The sequence below is a fragment of the Durio zibethinus genome, chromosome 11 (genome assembly GCF_047325235.1).
Source record: "Durio zibethinus cultivar Kanyao isolate XHJ-2024 chromosome 11, ASM4732523v1, whole genome shotgun sequence".
Lineage (NCBI taxonomy): Eukaryota > Viridiplantae > Streptophyta > Magnoliopsida > Malvales > Malvaceae > Durio > Durio zibethinus.
Window position 1 is genome coordinate 3,922,380 of NC_143172.1, and position 21,002 is coordinate 3,943,381.

General features: G+C 32.1%; 2 protein-coding genes and 1 pseudogene across 6 annotated transcripts; all 3 read right to left on the reverse strand.

The window, feature by feature from the left end:
• Nucleotides 1-2,217: 2,217 nt before the first annotated feature.
• On the reverse strand, nucleotides 2,218-5,183 carry LOC111290076 (putative DEAD-box ATP-dependent RNA helicase 48; annotated as a pseudogene). The gene is made up of 7 exons (XR_016346213.1): nucleotides 4,508-5,183; nucleotides 4,287-4,393; nucleotides 3,602-3,657; nucleotides 3,298-3,522; nucleotides 2,868-3,071; nucleotides 2,677-2,763; nucleotides 2,218-2,445 (listed from the first exon to the last, which is right to left on the reverse strand). The product of XR_016346213.1 is annotated as a putative DEAD-box ATP-dependent RNA helicase 48 (transcript).
• A 5,047-nt stretch (nucleotides 5,184-10,230) lies between these two features.
• On the reverse strand, nucleotides 10,231-13,855 carry LOC111290846 (tetraspanin-10-like). 2 transcript variants are annotated; one of them, XM_022882341.2, is made up of 12 exons: nucleotides 13,428-13,855; nucleotides 12,894-13,006; nucleotides 12,748-12,802; nucleotides 12,596-12,651; nucleotides 11,931-11,978; nucleotides 11,536-11,584; nucleotides 11,384-11,467; nucleotides 11,244-11,311; nucleotides 10,969-11,094; nucleotides 10,808-10,883; nucleotides 10,545-10,641; nucleotides 10,231-10,468 (listed from the first exon to the last, which is right to left on the reverse strand). In XM_022882341.2, exons 1-11 carry the CDS (start codon nucleotides 13,479-13,481, stop codon nucleotides 10,576-10,578), a joined length of 795 nt encoding a protein of 264 aa, XP_022738076.1. In that variant the 5' UTR covers nucleotides 13,482-13,855; the 3' UTR covers nucleotides 10,231-10,468; nucleotides 10,545-10,575. The 2 variants fall into 2 exon arrangements, with proteins under 2 accessions (XP_022738076.1, XP_089623894.1); XM_089767768.1 differs by lacking the exons at nucleotides 10,231-10,468; nucleotides 10,545-10,641; nucleotides 10,808-10,883 and having other exon boundaries at nucleotides 10,965-11,094.
• Nucleotides 13,856-14,445: 590 nt separating this feature from the next.
• Nucleotides 14,446-20,517, reverse strand: LOC111290845 (uncharacterized). Of its 3 annotated transcripts, XM_022882339.2 has the most exons (15): nucleotides 20,170-20,517; nucleotides 19,258-20,011; nucleotides 18,957-19,050; nucleotides 18,776-18,878; nucleotides 18,586-18,675; nucleotides 18,201-18,500; nucleotides 18,019-18,126; nucleotides 17,689-17,760; nucleotides 17,336-17,422; nucleotides 16,989-17,060; nucleotides 16,795-16,884; nucleotides 16,566-16,673; nucleotides 15,412-15,480; nucleotides 14,824-14,892; nucleotides 14,446-14,727 (listed from the first exon to the last, which is right to left on the reverse strand). In XM_022882339.2, the coding sequence occupies exons 1-15, from the start codon at nucleotides 20,392-20,394 to the stop codon at nucleotides 14,707-14,709; spliced, it is 2,262 nt and encodes a 753-aa protein (XP_022738074.1). In that variant the 5' UTR covers nucleotides 20,395-20,517; the 3' UTR covers nucleotides 14,446-14,706. The 3 variants fall into 3 exon arrangements, with proteins under 3 accessions (XP_022738074.1, XP_089623891.1, XP_089623892.1); XM_089767765.1 differs by having other exon boundaries at nucleotides 14,681-14,892; XM_089767766.1 differs by lacking the exons at nucleotides 14,446-14,727; nucleotides 14,824-14,892; nucleotides 15,412-15,480; nucleotides 16,566-16,673; nucleotides 16,795-16,884 and having other exon boundaries at nucleotides 16,990-17,129.
• Between the last annotated feature and the right edge of the window lie 485 nt (nucleotides 20,518-21,002).

A 21,002-nucleotide genomic window follows, 5' to 3' on the forward strand; every position in this document is an offset into this window, starting at 1 on the left:
TTATATAAGATATAGTTGAACTTAATATCTGTGTTTACACAAATTTTATTTTAATTTATTCTTTTTTTCATCGAAAAAAATCTATTCGTCATACTTGTATTTAAAATTAATCTGCACTATTTTTTTATTTTATAATGCAATTTTTTTTGTTTAAGATTCATTTAATAATATGATACACATTTTATAATCGAATTCTTAAAAATTTAAGTATAAAATAATACCAGAATGCGATAAAAAATTTTCCCACCATACCATGGAATGAACCCTTAAAAAATAAAAGAAAGGAAACAGATATTACAGCAGAGACGACAGGCTAAATTGGTCCATTTGCGTCTGGTGGAGTGCTAACTTGAAAAACCGTATCTAAAGGGCTGCTGTAGGCGTTGACTTTACATTAATTTGGATCGCACTAATACCAATTTGGGTTTTGTTAATTTATTTCGAGCTCAAGATTAATTATTGGTGGTTCTTTCTTAAGGTGATATCATCGACACGTGGCAGCACGATTGCCGTTCCCAGTAGTTTTCTTCATCACATATAATTGCTTCTAAGTGATTGGTACTATTTCAGTTGGAGTAAGAAAGGCTAGCCATCAAATAATTATTATAGGATGGTCCATGAGGAGTTATTGATCTTGTCTAAGACAGACGGGAGTTCTATGTTGACACATTCCTGTCAAGGGTTCCATTTCTTAAGCATTTGAAATTTGTCCCAATAATTAGTGGCAGTTTGATTAAGCATGATAAGTGACGAAAATTGAGATGGAACCAAAAGTTTTGGTTCAAATTAGTTGGTAGGACATCAAAACTTACGATTGGAATGAATATATTTCATGTGGAAAATTGTTTATGGGGATTATATAAAGTGAAAAAAGGAAGAAAGTCGTAGTGACACATCAGCTGACAAGATTTTATTGCTCAAAAGGAGACAATTTTCCTGGAAAGAGAAATGGAAAATATTATGAGATTGTGATATAGAATGATTGTGATTTTGAAGATTGCTGCTTAATTCTTTTTTTTTTCAAGTAGGCCTGTTTGAATGGAAACGAAATTATGAATTTTCCATGCAACAGAATGTGATCATTTTACCCTTCCAGGGTTTCTTTGAAACATTATGAAAACCGCACCAACCCATTGGAATTTAAGCATGATCAGGACATTTAAAGAGGTTACTTTCTTCAAGCTCCATCTACAAAGCCTTAGGTATCTTCAGCTCTAGATGGATATGCCCTTTCCCGACTGCCCTTGTAGGCTGGTTTCATAACAGGCAATTAGATGAAACTTTTGTTGATGCTCCCATTTTAGGTCCAAATGGGGCCCCAAATTAATTATCCATTAAATAGGTGGACCAAGGCACATTTGATTTTGATGGGATCCATACCTGTAAATTCCTTATGCACATTCTCTCTGCTCACCTGGTTAGGCATTTTTTTGTCTGGGATGTAGCGTTTGTCATCAGCCAGAAACAAAAAAAAGGGGATAGAAATAACCTGGACCAGATTGTAGATTATGATCTTTAACTTTTTGTGTGCCTGAGGCATCAGCCTGATCTGAAAGACATAAATATGCATAAACAAGCAATTTCCCAAAGTAAAATTTGCCTAACTTCATCTCACAAAGATAAAAGAGTAGGGTTCACGCTGTTATCAGTTGCCCAACTTGATTTCTTGAAAGGACATCATTACCTAGTGAATTATTTCTTGTCCATTTGTCTCTTTGAATCCAAGGTCATGACATCTATCTATCTTCTCTTTGGATTACAGTTACATCAGATTAAATATTTTCATTAGAGTTAATCAACAATCTGAAAGCATACTGTCAATCTGAGGTAGAGTGAGAACTGTTTATAAGAGACTGGAAATCAATGCTTTGATCATTTTAAATTGACTGAAGATATTGTTTTTCACCGTCAACTCTCAAGAATTTGAAAAGATTGGATTGTTAACAGCTGAACATAATAAATTTTTCCACATGTAGAAGAATATAGCGGCAACACGCCTTATTCCTATTTCTTTTTCTAGAATATGTCCACATTTTGGATTGTGAGCGATTAATATTCATAAGCGATTTTACACTAGAAAACTCAAAGATTTCAGTAAAAATTAACTGAAATCCCCATATATATATATATATATATATATTGAAAAATTATTGATGTAATTTTTTATTTGGTGATGGGAAGATCCGATGGAAACTGAAAATAAGGATATATGACCTGTTAAAAAAAATCAACGTGTACCAAAAATTATACTTTGAGACAAGCTCTTATGTTCAAGTGCTAGATTTGCTAGAATATGTCCACATTTTGGATTGTAAGCAATTAATATTCATAAGCGATCTCACACTTTTACCTTGTACTCAGGTGCTTGAGATATATGCTTCTTCAAAAGATGGTGAACAATCTGAAAGTGCAATTCATGTGGTGCACAAGAAGGGATTGCCTAACCTGCATTCATCAAGGAAAATTCTTCAGATAACATCACTGCTGCTAATATTTTGACACAATTATACATCCATTTTAAGTAATTCAAAATTTTTTAAGGACTTGAGAAAAAGTCAAAGTAATCAATCAAAAATTCTAAATTACCTAATTATCCAAATTCCATTGTTTAAAAACAAACATGAGCCTAATTGTATTTTCCTGATAGTAAATGTGTGCAATTATCGCCATTTGTACCTTATCATGAGTTTCTACACAGCCCAGACCCACTGTATCAATGAAGGCATGTTCCCTTTTCAAAACAAGCTGAGATATTCAACGAACCTGCGTAATCAAGCACAATTTAGGTCTGAGTTGATTCATAAATAATTTAGGCCCGAGTTGAAATCTACCTTGTTTACAACAAATATGAGAATGAAAAAGCTAACCTCCTTCAAAATTGTTGCAGAAAACAATGACTGCCTTTGAAGCAGCAAACAATCAACAATTTTCTCTACATCTTTCCAGAATCCCAGGTCTAATAAATGGTCAGCTTCATCAAGTATAAGCATTTTTAGTCCCATCAACCGCACAGACAAGGTAGACTTGTTCTCATCGTGATACAGCAACCCCCCCGGTGTTGCAACAATTAACTGCAGAAAGTTTCAACTCAACTAATTAGCAAAGGTTTATCTTCTAGCATTTTTTTGGTTTCTTTCTTTTACCAGCTCTCGAACCTAGCTCTTAAGGCTTAAATGTCAAGCACCTAACCATTTAGGACAAGAGGAGAGCCAGTTATCTTCTAGCATTAGGATGTAGAAGATTCTAGAATAATTTTATAATGCTAAAATAATTACCAGGCATAAAACATAGGCTAACCTGGCATGGGTCTGATTCTATACGTTTCTGATCAACTTTGAAACACGTTCCTCCAACTAGAGTCAGAACACCTATGCCATCACGATGCTTCAGCAGAGCATTTGCTTCAGCAGCTAGCTAACTTGCAAGTTCTGTTGTGGGGCAAAGAATGAGAACAAATATTGGAGGCTCCCGTTGAATGGCATTAGTACTAGCCACCTTCAAAACTGTTTCAATTGCAGGAGGCTGTTTGTCTTTAACGGAAGAATTGGAAGAACAGAGAATCAACAAGTTCATTAATAACAACTCAGGGCTGGTAGTATACCAGAAAAGCTGCAGTTTTTCCTGTGCCAGTTTTAGCTTTGACCAAAGTATCTATGCCTGCTCCACATTAGAATAGGGATTGTCACTTAAAATGTTTTACTTGTATCAAACAAATAGAGCATCATGTTTAAAGGAATATAATATGAATGACAACAGAGTTATAGAAAGTACTTTACCATAACTATTCGGAAAGCACTAACCCTGCAGAAGAATTTTATACACAAAGGACCATGTGACACTCAGTACATCTCATACAAGCATAGAACAGTCTTCCAGGCATAAAAGCAACAGTGATAATCTCTAATGTTAATTTTTTGTTTCCCTATCTTCAAATTCCTATGTTTTGTATGCCTTCACTGAATCACCTTTCTAATCCTGCATTTTCTACACTAGTGACTTTAATACCTAATGTCACATGTTGAGCTTCCAAAATGTGATATGTTCTTGACAACAACAACAAACTAAGCCTTATATCCCATAACTCTGGGGGTAATATGCTCTTGACAATTTAAGAAATTCCCCATCAATGTTAATATTCCAGTGGAAGTACCTATTATGCATTAAAGGCTACCAAGGCGCAAAGCATGAACAACTTACTATCAAAACGAATGTAAAATTGAAAACCAGTAAGTTCCACGAAAATGATGATAAAATCACACAATGGCCAAATAAGCAATAACACACACCCTCAAAGCAAACAGAAAGAGTTGCTTCCTGTGCTCAAGTTATCTGAAAATATCCAGCAGCAGAAAGTGCCATGACTGTCAATGGGGATATACCACACTCATCAAATCTGTAGAAACAAAAACCCACAGATTCACCATTACAAAAACAAACTATACATAAATCTATATTTCAAATTCTCTCACTAGAACAAAAGAAAAACCAGTCGAACATCTTAGCTTACCTTTTTTGACTATAAATTGTTTCTCCCTCCCCTCCTTCTCTTCATTTTCGTAGCTCCACTTGCTCTGAAAAATTACTCTCCTTCCCAAGTTCCTTCCCAAGTTCCTTTAGTGGAACTCTCTTCCTTATTTTCATATCACGTTTCCCCATCAATGCACCACTCCCCAACTTCCTAACATCCCTGCAACCACCCACTCCTTCCACTTCATCTTCCAAATCCAAATCTGATTCATCATCACTCGTTAAGCTCTCGTTCCTCCTAAACCTCCTCTTCTCCAAACGATTCTACTCTTTATAAACTTCCTAATAGTATAACGATTCACACTCTTGCTTTTACAACCATGACCACCATGACCAAAACACTTCAAGAAATTATCATTTGCAACGAAATGTTAATTAGAAGAACTCTCATTCTTCTTGAACCACCTCTGTTCTATATTATGCCCTGAATGTTTCAAAGAATCATCCCTTGAACCAATGTGATTCCGATTAAAAGAACTCTCATTTACTCTAAATTTCCAGTTTCTCTGAACTGAATAACTCCTACTCTTAACAGAATTATTACCATTGACAATACTTAATTTCCCATTTTCTCTACAAGTATCAGATATCAGTTTCCAAGCACCGTTAATTTCTTGCTGTTGCGTTGAATCGTGGCCGTTCCTGTTCCTGTGGTGTCAACGTACCGTCGTTTTCGTTCTACAAATACCCTGCCACTTCTTTAATGAACGGATCAGCTAGGGCTTTGATGTGGTTGTTGGGGTTCATGGGCTTATATTTGGGAGGATTTGATCGAGTTTCCCGGCTAGTTTGGCTCGGATTTGAGATCGAATTCTGGCTTGATAAAGGATGGAAGAGTCTTTTCTCTTTCTCCTGAGCTTCTTGCTTAGGCAGCAGGAAAAAGTCCGTGACCGCTTCCTAGAGTGAAAATATGGGTTTAGAGGAAAACCAAGAGAGTTTTGAAACGTTGGGAATTAGTTTTAAACCGGTGGAATGGGTGAAAATATATTCATATATTAATAAATTTATATATAATAAATTTTTTTTTAAATGATAATGTAAATTATAAATATTATTAACATAACTTATATAGTTATTTTTTTATTTAAATTGTATATTTTAATATAATAAAATAATTTAATTGCATATTGAATATTTTTATGTAATGTTTATCAAATTTTTTTAAAAAAATTCAAACTGTAATTTAATTCATCATCACTCGATAAGCTCTCGTTCCTCCTAGACCTCCTCTTCTCCAAACCTACTCTTCAGAAACTTTCTAATAGTATGACAATTCACATTCTCCCTTTTACCACCAAGACCACCATAACCAAAACAAATTATCATTTGAAACGAAATCAGATTCATGTTGATTAGAAGAACTGTCATTCTTTTTAAACCATCTCTATTCTATATTACGGCCTGAATGCTTAAAAAAATAATCCCTTGAATTGAAGCCTTCTGATTAAAATAACTCTCATTTACTCTAAATTTCCATTTACTCTAATTATTACTATTTACACCACTTAATTTCGTTTTTTCTCTACAATTATCAGATATCAGCTTCCTTACATCAAGCGTTGAATGGATTAATCCTGACCGTTGATTTCTTGCTGTTGCAATGAATCATAGTCGTTCCTGTTCCAGTAATGTCAACGAATCGTAGTTTTTGTTCGACAAATATTCTGCCACTTCTTTCATGAACCGATCAGCTAGGGCTTTGATGTGGTCGTTAGGGCTCATGACTTATATTTTGTGGGATTTGAACTCGGGTCGAGTTTCGGCTACTTTGGCTCGATGTTGGGATCGGATTTTGGTTTGATAAAGTTGTTTCTCAGAGTCTTTTCTCTTTCTCTTGCACTTCTTTTTCGTGGAGACGCTTCCATTGCTACTTGTTTACGCCGCCAGGAAAGGTCGTGGACCATCTCCCATGGGTCGGGTGAAAATATAGATCTAGAGAAAAACCGAAAAAGTTTTGAAGTGTTGCAAGAGAACGATTAAGAACATGATTGGGATTTAGGGTTAATATGATCGAGGTTTACGGTTCAAGGTAGAATTAGTTTTAAATCATTGGGATGCATGAAAATATATTCATATATCAATAAATATAATAAAATTTTTTAAAATGATAATATAAATTATAGAGTTTATGAATAATTTATAACTTATATAATTATTTTTTTTAAGACTTATATATTTTAATATAATAAAATAAGTAAATTATATATTGAATATTTTTATGTCATTTTCATCAAATAAAAAAAAAACTTAACTGTAATTTATTGAGTCCAAATATTATAATTATTTTTTATTTAAATTTATATATTTTAATATAATTAATTAATTAATTACATATTAAAATTTTTATGCAATTTTCATCAAATCTAAAAGAAAACTTAAACTATAATTTATTGAGTTCAAATAATTTCTAAATAGAATATAATAATATTTTTAATTTCAAAAAATTAAAAATTTTGTTATCTTAAAATCAATCTCGTATATAAATTTTTTTATGAAAAATTCTTTAAGTTATTGTTTAAGGAAATATGCAGCAATTTATTTTTCAATATTTCTTTTGTGTTAAAAAATATATTGTAAATGTTGCTTTTATGTTAAAATTGCCCATCTGTTTTATCTATTTAATCTTGTGCTTAGACTACATATGTAAATCTTATTTAATTATCAATAAGCTACAAATAATTTATTAAATAAACCATATAAATTCAGCAAAAAATAATATATATATATATATATGTGAAATAGATCACGTAAAACCAATTATAATTTTGCAATAAAAAGGCAAAATGATTCTTAAGAAACAATAAAAAAATATAAAAAAAAGTTAATATCATAGTTAAAATGATATAAAATATAAGTATAAAAAGATAATAATATTTTAGCAACATAGACTAAGAAATAACGTAAAGTAAAAATTGAAGATAGTTGAGTGGTGATAAAAAAATATAAAGTTAGTGAAAGACAGTTAAAAAAGCATTACTTGTCAACATTAAAACCTAAAGCTATTTATACAAAAGGTCTGTAAGACAACTTTAAATTAAAAAAATTAATATTGAAATAATAAAAATTATGAGTGAATAAAGACAAATAATTATTTGTTGATTGAGAATGAAATATTTTATTTCATTAAATTAATTATGGAGAATTAATTAAATATATTTGCTTTTTATATTTATATATGAAATATATAAAATACTCAAATGAATATTATATTTAATCAAATATAATTGTATCAAATAATTTATTAGAGAATCAACTCTTTTATAATTATAATTTTAATATTTATTAATTATATTTTTAAAAAAATTCTTAAATCATTAAATAAAATATTTTATGACCATAATTATAATGTTTATTATTTTTTAATCATTTACAAAAGAAAAATAGCGTGCATCTAAACAGATTGGACCACAGTTTATTAGAAATATCATATGCCAACTAATTTTATTATTGTTTATTTTGTAACTCCAATTGCTGTTGAAATTATAGTGATTATTAAATTATTTGGATCATTAAAAAATGTTTAATGACCGTAATTATAGTGTTTATTAATTCTTTTAATCATTAAAAACTTTTTTAATTATAAGTTTCATTGATTTAGTTTTGGTCTATAATTTAGGATAATTTAGCTTGTCCAAAAAGTTGATTTTTACTTTAATTTTTAAAAAATAAATTTACTCTTAAAATTTTTGTGCCTATTAATACAATTTTTTATTATTGGATCCATTTTTTTGTTCAATTTACAACAATAAATGCCAACACATATCTAAGGTATTTCTCAAACATAATAGACACCAATTAATGTAAAAGCCTATGTGCTACAATCTCAAAATTAATAGACACCAATTTTGTTTTTTGGCACATTTCTAACTCATTTCTCAAATTTAATAGACATTAGTTAATTTAAAATTATAACACATTTCTCAAAATTAACATATTTCTCAAATTTAAAAGAAAATTATAATCATAATTGACAAAAAAATTGTATGTTAAGTGATTAATGTAAATTTCAATTTCATTTTGAATTTTCAAAAGAAATGACCAAATAAATCAATTAACATAATTCTTATTACATATATTAATATTTAAGAAATTAATATATTTATAACTTAGATAATGAATTAAAATTTTATTTTCAAGGATATGTATAAGATAATTGAATTTCATTTAATATTGGAATAATTGGAATTTAGAAATTGTTAATCAATGCAAATTAATTAGTGTAAGACATTCATATTTGTTTGTATATTCCCTTGTATATCATATCTTAATTTCTTCATGACATTAATCTTTCACTATATTATTTGAGACCATACATGTTTCTGGTAACAATTTGTTACCAATTAAAAACGCTGATAAAATTTTATAGTCAATATTAATCACATAGCAAATATATATACATTTATACATAAAAATTGTAAATTACTTAATTAAAATATAAACTAAAAATCATATCAACATAATTGAACGAAATGTCTAGATTAATTTCTAAAGCATATCAACATATTTATATATTATACTAATATTATTTCAAAAACTAAAAGCATATTAGTTTCTTTTTTCTTTTTTCTTTTTTGTTAAAAGGCTAATTTTAATATTAAAAAACAATAGAAGAAATCACACTTTAAAATAAAAGAGGAATAAAATAAATGTAAGCAAAAAGAAACAAATCAATGGAATAAATAAAAAAAGGAAAAAAGAGAATTGGAACATAATAGAATTATTGAACAAATATCCAATATTATTATCTCTGATGGACAAAAACATATTCTTATTTATAATGAATGTTGAAGTTGATTTAAAAAATTAAGAATAAAATTTAATTTAGAGTAATTTAAAATAAATAAAATTAACTTTAATTACAAATTGAATTGCATTTATTAATATAAGATAAGAGTAATGAATATTTAAAAGAGAATAAATGCAATAATTTAAATGAAATAAATTTACTTTTTTACATTAAAAATTGAGAATAATTTAAGGTAAATAACAATTAACTTTGATTACAAATTGAATTTAATTTATTTATATAAGGCAAGAATAATGAATATTTAAAAGAGAATAAATGCAATAATTTTTTTTTTACATTAAAAAAGAATTAAATAAAGTATATTGATTTTTTAAATTAAAAATGTATTTATTAAATGACACATGACGTTTATTCATGGTTGTACACATGTTAAAAAATATATAATATCCACATTAGATTTATTTTTGTCAAAAACTTTGATTTTTATATATTTATATATGATATATGATAAGAATTTTTCCGGTTTTCAAGATTTTTTTTTTCTATTTTGCCCACATACCATGCCGTGTCTCTCATTTTTTAATCAAACATTACCAAAATAGATAATGTTAGAAATCTCTCAAAAAGTACTTTAACTGTAACATAACATAACATGTAATTAAAGTATAGTTTGCGAATTAAAGGGAAAATAAGCTGCTTATGCAATATGAATTAAGCCATTTTTTTTTTTAATTTTGATCCCATATTAAATCTCATTTAAAAAGAAAAACCCTTAAAGTCAGTTTTTTTTTCAAAAAAAAGATCGCAACTCGACGTTAAGGAAAAAAATTATAAATGCTTATTTAAATTTCAAATTTAATGAATATTATTATGATTGTATTGATCAATTGACTTCCACAGATTCAACTCCTAAATCAATGGTAGAAGAGGCCCAAAAATAATTTTAAAGCCTAATATATTTGGCTCAATCTGGATACTCAAATATCATTAAATTAAATTAAATTATGAAGCTTGAAAAAGAAAATGGTAGTTCTTGTTTCCCCTTACAATTCCCCTTAATGAATTGTTACCCTTGTGTCAGAACAAGACAAATTTTTACATGATTGAACATTAGGCTTACATTGCTTCAGACATAAGGCTAAGCTGCAAACTTCCAACCCACCTCATATCAGACTGCTCCATTCCTCCATTTTCCTTCGACGAAAGAGGAAAAAAAAAATCAGTTGAAAGCTTTAAAAAAGAGAAGAATACAGTAGTTAATTTCACTGACCAAGAAAGGAGCTGAATCGAGTTAAACTCTTTCAGAATTTAGACTGGCTCTGAGCAGCATTTCGTCTTGCACAGCATCCCACCATGTATATCATTGACTGGCATTGCAAAACAAAACACAAGAGTTAGCTTTAACATGATAAGTGCTGGGACGAAATCTTGTCGCCTAAATCAATGTAAGGTTCTTGCTTTCTTTTGTTTTCATTGATGTAAGAAGGGAAAAAAAATTTGAAGATGGTCAGAAATTCGTAAAAAGAATCTTACTAAGACAACAAATAATGCCAAATTAAAGATTGCAACAACTCTCCACTCAGTTTTCATGTATTGTGCAACTCCGGCCCTGAAAGGCGATTGAAAGAAAGCAAATGGCACTGAGAAATGTATACAATAGATGAAATGGAAAGTGGGGATATCAAAATGCTTACTTGCAAGAATCACAATTGTAGCACTTCACAGCTCGAGAGTTTTTGTAAAGCTTGCAGTCATTATTGGAACTAATTGGATGAAAGCTCAAGTCATAATATGAAGCATTGATAACAGGATAACCGCATCTGTGATCAAGTTGAATGTCAAGAAAAATTATTCATTAAATGAATAAAAAGAATGGAATAAGCTTCAATGTACTGCACAAACCATGATTAAATATAGGTGCAATTGCAGAGAACCAACCCAACCCAAAAAAATAAAAAAAGACACCTACTCAGAAGGCGGCCGGCAGCAACCAGCTTCGATGGGCGTTAGTTTTGCCATTTTATACTGCTTAAGAGTCTGAAAATCAGAGTTGAAAACATTAGAATCGATGCAGAGAAACAAATAGCACTCAGGATTTAAATGGTAGACCTTGTATTGTTTTGCTAGGTTGTTGCAGTCCTCTGATTTCACAAGACAACTCTTCAAGTGCTTCCAGTTATTCGTATTATTGAGCTGACAAAAAATGCTAAATATGGCTAAACAAAGTGGAAATTACATTGCCCATAAATTGAAAGCCTCACCTGCTTTAGAAACCATGAACTATAGTCTTTAAGTTGATACTCCTTGTATCTGATAAGCAAAGAAGATAAGAGAGACGAGGGTCATACACCAACCTCGCCAAACTGAATTATGAAACAATGATGATACACTTATTTGAGACATCTTGCACAAAAACCACCCGTGGGATGAGAAAAACAGATTTTGCACATATTACTATTGGTATGAAGATGAAGTAAGCCTAGGCACCAAGTGCATACAGAGAGAGAGAGAGAGAGAGAGGTGGAAGATAGTTTTTCAGTTTCTTGTGGTACAAATTGCATAAAGACCAGAAGGATTAAAATACTAAAAAGTTATAATTACCATCCGAAGGCAAAAGGAGAGGCAAATTTTGCCATTGAAGTGCATATTTCCTTACCTCAAGCCAGACACATTGTGACCAGATCCATTATTTGTTATAATGAACCTACAAGAAAAGGCATAAAATCAATTTGTTTAACTTGAAAGCTCTTACAAAAGTGGGGACTCAAAAGGCCTTAAATGATACACACAAAGTAAGCATGATAATATCTCATTAAAACATATAGCGATATAAGGCCTTAAAGTTCATGTGAATAAAATTAAGGTACCCTTACAACTTAAAGGTTACAGAACAGGTTGAGACAAAAAAAATAGCGGAACACAACAGTCAAACCAATATACCCACTTTCAACTTTCTTTTGTTGCTCTAGAAGACTAAAGTTAAGATAATCAAATCACTTAAGCTATATGAGACACAACTAGCTGTTTCGCTGGAACACCATCTCATGAAACAGAATCACCTGGTAATCTCGCGAGTAATCAAACTTTTAGTCAGTTTCATCCAGAACTATCATTTAGTTAATAGCACATGAGACATCTATTTAAAAGCTGACCTATAAAATACACACTAAGAAAATCTTAGTTTAAACCACACATAGAAAACTCAGTTGCAACCAGAACTAGAAATGCCACAAAGATTAAAAAGCTCAGCAATCCTACCACTCTCCTTGCAGGTCTTGACTGAATATGAACAAGAAATTAACTTTAGTTAACCATACTTACGCCAACACTGTGAATACAAGGATCGCCACCAGAATGATGCATAACATGATCAAATACTGCAAACCATTGAGTCAAGGGAAGTCCAAACAAGGAAACTAAAAAGAACAGAAGCAGCATAAAATATCGATAACTCAAAGTTATATTAAGGATACAATCCATAATAGCATCGTGTTCTTCTTCACTGCCCCCACGAAACCGATTATGGATCTAAAATTCAAAGACAAGAATTGTAATTGCAACTTTCTATGCAATAATAAGAATTAGAGTAATCAGAAACAACATAGTGATCAAAACTTACATTATAAAAATGAAAGCACCAAGGCCTAGGACTGGGAGAGTAAGGGATTTTCGACATCCATCATGATGAGTGCTCATCCATACCCCAAAAATTACAACAGCTAGAGCTAAAAGCTGCCCAATGAAAGAACCTTTTTAAAAAAGGGCATATATTAACTTCAAAAGGACACAAGATTCACATATAATCATCTTCAATTTTTCTCATTCACTTCTACTAGAAATTGACTACAGCAGAACCATTTAAATGAGCAGAGGCTTAGAACAGATTGAAAAACAGTATTTTGCAGCAAATTTTTACAATGAGGTAGCCAACCAGGTCAGTGTTCAAGAAAATTGAAGAGAAAACACCCAACCAAATTTAGAAATAAAATAACAGCATCAATAAGAATTAAGAAACCAACAAATGAGACGAACCCAACAGGAAAAGAAAAACTTCATTCTAAGAATGAAAGCTGGCATTGTGACCCATAAAAAAAAAAAAAAACACATTTAGGATAATCATAGTAAGAAAAAAAATCCTAAAAGAAGAGCATACCATTGTAAGAAAGTTGACCCATCTGATCACAAAATTGCTTGATCCCATACCCATTTTCACTTTCCTTTAAAGACACAATATACAAACAAAAGCACAAAGAAAAAAAAAAAACCAACAAAGAAAACACTGGTGAAGTTGGGTTTCCAAAACTTTCTCAGTTAGAAGAATGATTTTTGGAAATATATATACAAAAGAATAGAAGTTTAGAAGCTTCTTGAGGAACTCTGATATGGCACTTGCATTGCAAGAAAAGAGAGAGGCGCAAGGCAAGTAGAATGAGGTTGTCTAGCTGGGGACAGAGAAATGTGAGGGCTGAAAGGCTGAAGCGAGTGTGAAAGGGTAGTTTGGTCAATGAATATGCACATGGCTCATGTTTTTGTCGGATAACAGAAAGCAAAGCTTATTGTGCTTGTATAATCAGCCTCTATGACAATATCCAACAACAACGAAAGTATCTTAAAAAGCCTTTCACCAGCCAGATATTACATCGTTGACGGTTGCAGTTACATAGATTCTTGCGTAGAATAAGGTTCCACGTATGGCTTTTGTCTCTTGTCAGGTCAATATAGGTATTTTATACCACTCCAATATTTTGACCTTTTTTTTCTTAATTTACAGTTACTTTTTTCACATCTCGTCCCTGTTCTAATCTTTTTTTATGGGACATGAAACTCTCGGTTCAATACTTTGTATTATTACAAATTTGGGAATGTGATTGTGGCATTTTGCTGTCGTAACCGCTAGGATATAGCAGTGAAGCCGGGCAGAAAAGTGGGTCTAAGGTGCTGATAGAAATCAGAAGCAATTTAAATCATTTTAAGCTGAAACGTAGACTCAAAGGGAAAATTTGTCCCTGCTGACTTTATTGCCAGTAAGGACAATCCAGCTATGACTCGAAAGCTTCGTCACTTTGCCATTTATCCCATTTCAAAAACTCAAGGATCTCAATAATGTGAAGATAAGAACTTACTGGAAAATTGTTTATGAACAAAAATTAAAGAAACTAAACCAGGAAACATTGCCATCCCAAAAGCCATAAAATTACATAACATTACAGGTAGCTGTTTACAGTGCTATTCTATCGGACATTAATCCAATGTTTATGTAAGTTGAACTCTGATGTAAAGAACATAAATTTTTTGAAAAGAAGATACATTGCTTATGTTTTCTGTTGCAGCACGAAAGAATGTGCCGATAATGATACTTGCCATTTTAAGGGATGAACAAGAAAATTCAAGCAATCCTCCACCCCGGCTCCCCTCGCTTTCTGTTCTCTCTCTTATCCTCCTGCCGAAAGTGCCTTTTGGAGATCAAAGTTGGGGTTCCAAATTAGTTAGAGTCGGATACCAATAGGATGAATAAGACTCGGGTAAACCAGAAAGCAAGAACCCTATACCACTCTATTTGTGCATGATAGAATTGTAGATTTCATTTCTTCCTTATCCAATGATGCTTGAACAATGACCTGCCAAAACAGAAGATTTGTCATCCATATCTCCACTGTTTACAGCATTTTGGATAGAATAATAAGGTTGAATTTATTTAAAAAAAGGTTGTATTAAGAACCAAGATATTTGGTGAAATAGGAAACAGAAAGAATTTTCACAGAAGGTCCTCAAAAGTTTATGTACATTAGAATTGCATTTTTGGATTTAGGGTTTTGGCTTATCCTTGTCTAACTGCCTTGTAAAAAATGCCAGTATGACAGATCTATAATCTCGACTAGAAACATCACACTTTACAGGTGTTGGGAAATTTAGACCTAACAATGCACAAGGTGCAAAATCATTAACGTTCAAGAGTCAAACTGATATAAAACCAAACAACTAAACAGTGGTTTGAAAATTTTAAATGATATATATATATATATATATATATATATATATATTCATAAGAGGGAAGTTTTCAATTGGAAAGATTAAATCCCCCAATTGAGAGTTACAGTGGATAGTAGCCAAAGCTTGGAGACCATGAAAAACTTTACCTCTTGCACTTTGTTTCCAGATCGAGCAAGTAACTTATATTGATTCTCAAACGTGGATGCCATATAGACCTGAAAAAAAGATAGATTGGAAGCAGATAATTCACAATTGAGTCTGAAAAAAGAGACTGACCAATTTCTTGAATAGAAAAAGTTTCAAGTGATTTCAATTGCATGGTTCCGCATCCACAATCTCAACAAATGCCAGGGTTTGAACATTGAGGCTTCTATTATGAAGTTGATAATGAAGCCTAGAATTGAAAGATAGCAAAACTTTTGGCAACTAAATGATGGAACAGTTATGAAGGGCAGCTGATGCTGATTAAAGGATTGTAGAATTATTTAGGAATTATTCAGTAATTTTGTATTTTTTAGGGTTCAGTTGTAATTATGTAGATTTAGCCATTTAGGGTATTTTAGATTACTATATAGGCTTATAGGCTTGATTCTTTACCAAATACTAGGTACTCTATACATACCTATATTATTTTCAGCTTCAGTTAGCTCATAATGCTGACTGAGCTGTTACTCATAATTCTCTCTCCATTATGTTTTTCATACCTGCTCTACATTACACAGCTTTTCAACAGAGATTACAACCATTAAGTGAAAATTCATTTATCCTCGTCAGCAATTCGAGGGCTCAACTGATCCAAAGGTTTGAATCAACAAAGCCTTCTTTTAAAAAGTTGGTAATAAATTCTGGCATTGAAAGATTAAAAGCTTTTGGCAGCTAAAAATCCAATCTGGCTCTTGAGAAGAAGATTTAAGGGTAATGGTGGTTTTGTAATTTGTCAAGTGAGGAGAAAGAATAAAAATAAAGCCATTTTTGAATTTACTATCCAAAATATCAAGGCAAACATGGAACAAGAAAACAACACATTATTATTGGATTGGTTGTGGTATTATTGAATGTGCAGAATGGATATTAGCAGGTACATGAGCTCATTCTTTTCTCAAGTTTCAACAAATATGGACATACATTAAAGAAATAGCATTCAAACAAATGTCTACTAAGCAAAACTGATAATCCAGAAATCAATAAGATCTCTCAAACCAGAGGCAAAATATGAGCAGATACATTTGATGCAAATTATTATATTTAATCCTCACCAACTTTAGCCTACTGCATTTAGTTCATACAAAAGCAGCCATACCTGGAATGTTGGAGCTAAACCAGGACTCAAGAAAAACCGGCCCTTTGAAACTAATTGAACACCTTCAATCTGTTGCAATTCTTTGATAAGTGATTCTACATCAGGCCACTGTCAATATTTAATATCAGTGTCTGAGGATTAGCCATTGCAAGCATGTAATAACTAATACTAGGACAAAAAGGATAACATAGAAGATAAGAATCTACTGTCACAGGGTATAAACAAAAACCTCAGCGTCTGCTTGTGCTTCTTGTAATCTTCCATCTAAGTTATCATGATCACCAACCACAGACTCCAAGGCCTCAATCAGTGGATCTGGCTGTCATGGGACAATAGAATAAAAAGGATCACAATATAATAAAAAAAGGCCTAAAACAACTTAGGAAATTATAAAATTAAAAGACCTAGTAGCTTGTTGATTACCGTTATCTCCTTCAATGATAAAAATATACGCTCAAGTGTAAAATCCAATTGGTGAACTTTTGCCTCGACTATCTGAAATCATGAAAATCATCTGAAAATTCAATTCCAGGCATAGAGAGGGTAGGTAGATAAGAGCATGGCCTACAAGAAATAGCTTTATGGAGTTCAGACACAAGCAAAGCACCAGGATGAAATAACAGATACGAGCACCCACACACCAAAAAAAAAAAATCTGTGAATGTCAACAGCTTCTAACCCTACCAGGTCTTTCTTTGCCATGCATTCCTTACTTAGAAGATAGGAGACTCAATTTGCTATTGTTTTAATCTGCCAGTAAACTCAAATACCTGACCGGTTTTGAAATATGATGCAGGATCCAAGGTGGCATCCCATGATACTTCAGTTTGGTGAATCAGAGCAGGTACACCTTCAACCTATATTAGCAAGATTAGATCACAATTTGAGTGAAAAAATATATTAAAGGATCTAGTGTAGCACAGACATGGGTGTTGTGGCTCCATGCCAAGTAGGCTTAAGTTCATAAAAAATTAAAAACAAAGCAAAGGAGCAAAAATCCGCATGACACTGTTCCAGGCTATAATTGCTTCCAGAAACTTCACTTTCTGAAAGAGCATCTATTATAGTAATTGCACAGATATTGTAACATTGCTGAGAAACCTGTGGCTGAGAGATCATTTACCTCCACAAATATACCAAAATAAGTGATTTTCTTGATGCAGCATTTTACAACATCCCCTACACGAAGTTTGGCCTGCAACAAGAAATGGCATAAGTGCTTGAAGAGTTTTTATCTTGTCAAATTAAGCACAGTCATGTTTTTCATTTGGAAATATTTTTTCAATTTCTCATTTATACGAAAAGAAAAATGTTAGACATTAAATATAATTTCCTTGAATAGTTGTTATTGCTGCAAAGAGTGAGAACATTTGAAATACACAAAAAGTAAGTATAAACACTGAAGATGAGCAAGAAAAACAAAGGAAAATTAAAACACAATGTAGCTACTCACCATAACATTTCTCTTTTTCTCTACTAACTCTTCCTTTTCTTTTGGCCTCAGAGAAACTATAAGTTTTCTAAACTTTCTGTCAGCCATTACCACATTCACTTTGACTGTCTGCAAAAACTAAACATATCAATATACAAAATGCAAATAAAAAAGACAATTTAAAAAAATCAATTTCTTCAAACCTGACCAACAAATAAGGACAAGAATTTAAGCTTCTCTCGATCATAAATACTCAACAAATCTTCCAATTTCATATCTGGTGAAAGATTTCCCTCAAAATGTTGGTTATTTTCTGACTCTGAGTTTGGATCCAGAGAAGAGTTCTTGCTCATCATACCAGCACTTCCAATGACTCCTAAATTCTGCTTATAAACAGATGGGTCTAAGCCCTTCTGTCTCAACCATGATTCAAAAGCTAAGAACTTCCAATTAACAGCTAGGTTGCGGTAAGGCAAAAATCCAATCAAAGAACCAAAAGATACCTATAAAATTGATGCAATAAAGTCAAAAGTTACAAAGAAGTACATGTTTGCAAATAGACATGACAAAAGGAAAAGGTTCACTTACAACAAAACCTCTCGTGCTAGAGCTTATTAACTCCACTTCTGCCCTTCTTCCAGTCTTACACAGATCTTCTACCCTGGTCCAATCACTATCCTACAATTGTATGAGATACCAAAAATGATCACACATTAGAAAGTGATACTTTAAAAATGTCCACTAATTACTTGAGGACAAAAAGGTCCAGTAAGCTGACCTCCTGAGGTGATACAGAAGGCAGACCACCATAATCTTCAGGACCGATGGGACCAGTTTCTGCTCTATTGGAGTTTGATGTTTCTTTCACAGATTGTTCTAATCTATAAGAGAGCAATTTGTTAATCACAACTTTAACAATTGAAGAAGAAATGTCCTAATTTGAAGAATGAATTTGACACCTTTTTGGCCTCCCTTGTAGTGCAGCTTCCATAGAGAGATTAAAGCCAGATTCCACAGTAGACACCCCATTACTTAGCTCAACTGGCTGCATTCCTTGAAAAGCCCAGAAAAATATAAATTTCAATATTTCAGATTGAAGGGTTTCTAAACTTCTTAGATAAGGTAAAAGATGGTAACTTATAAGCGCTTTAAAAGAGAAAGAGGACTCAGGTTGTTAATAAACCCCACCACGGTGACACTCAACACAATCAAACATAAACTAACTTAAAAGGAACTTCATGATATAACATGGTGCATTACCAATTATGGAGGCATCCTCTATCTCAGGTTTCTTAGGGATTGAGCTATGCCCTGCTTCTAATGATTCTTCAATACAACTCTCTGTTGTATTAGCCAGCATGTTAGCTTCCAGCTTTGCTTCCAACCTTTCTCCCTCAACTTCTAAATCTTCAAATTGCTCTTCTTCTTCTCCAATCTTTATGTTCACACTTACCAGTTCAGGCTTTTTTAATAGCGTAAAATCACCACTTCTATCCACCACTTCTTTCTCTTTCTTTGGCCCAACACTATCATCAATAACTTGTTTTTTATTAAGGCTTGTATCAACACTATCAACACTCATCAATTCAGGCTTTCTCAACAAAGTCATATCACTATAATGTTCCTTTGCCGTTTCATTCCTCATTTTGAGGGACAAATTTGATTTCATCCTAAACCTGGACGGCCTATCTTCCACATCATCTTCATTAACCACAGTTGGCTTTCTCAAGATAACATTTGGAAGCCTCCTCTCTTTTGGACTATCAATAGCCTTCTCATCTGACAGAGTTGGACTCCTAATCTTAGATACAGCCGGCTTATCATCAGCTTTAAACTTGACTCCCTTCTTCGGAACAGGACGAACTAAATTTAAACCATCAAAAGATGTGGTGGGTGATTTCTTTTCAACATCAAAAGGAACCTCCTCTACTTCCACTATTTTACCCTTGTTCTTATAAAATGCTTTCTCAATTTCAATATAAGATGCTTCGGGATTTGCCTTTCTACCCATTATCTAAAAAACCAAAACGCAATAACATAAAAAAAAAAAAAAAAAGCTGTAAAGAAGCAATCTTTTTTAACAATTAGAAAATAGGTACTTAAAAAAAACAAAAATTTTCTCTAAATTGAGCATAAAAATATAAAAATAAAAAAGAGTGAGAAAAAGCGTGCCTTGGCATGGGTGAGTTTGGGGTCTTCACCAAGCAAGCGGCCAAACTTGACCTCCATTTGGTCCCATTCGTCAAGCTTTGGCTCTTCTTTCTGCGCAGAAACCCTTTTCGCCCTTCTTCTCACTCGTACTCTTGATACTGATACGGAAGGAAACAGCAAAAACTTGTTGACAGAGAAGGAATAAGCAGTTGCTGTGGTAGCGGTGAAGCAAGCTAGACCGTCCATTTATAAAGCGAAAGTAAAAGCAAACTGATCAGACGGCGTTGAGAAGCATTGTAAAACTGTTGAATTTTGAAGCCTGAGACTGAAAATTGAGCTTTGGTGGTGATACAGCGGCCTCTTGGGAATGGGGAAGTGAAGAAGATAAGCTACATTATCTATCCATCAGGTAACGCCAACGTGGCAGTTTAATTTAACAACCGCTATATTCCTCCACGTGAATCAATCTGCTAGTGTTTTCCTTTCTGTTTTAGCGAAAGCAAATTTCTGACACGTGTCATGTAGAGGCCACGTTAATTTTTACAGTGAAATTCCAATTTAATTTTCGGGCCTTAATCCAATGTCCCAATCCAAAACCTAATGTTGAATTCGATTCAGGGTAGACTTATTAGAGAAAAAGGATTGATGATGGAAAAAATATCAAAAGATGCGATTTTAAAATTAAATAAAATTAAATAAAATTTAAAAATAAAATATTTTTATATTAAATATTTTAATATAAATTATAATTTAATAATTTAATATTTTATATGTTAAAAAAAATATTTAACTACATAAATGGTCTAAATTGTATTAGGCAGGGCCCTAAATTGGGCTCAATTCGGGCTCAAGCA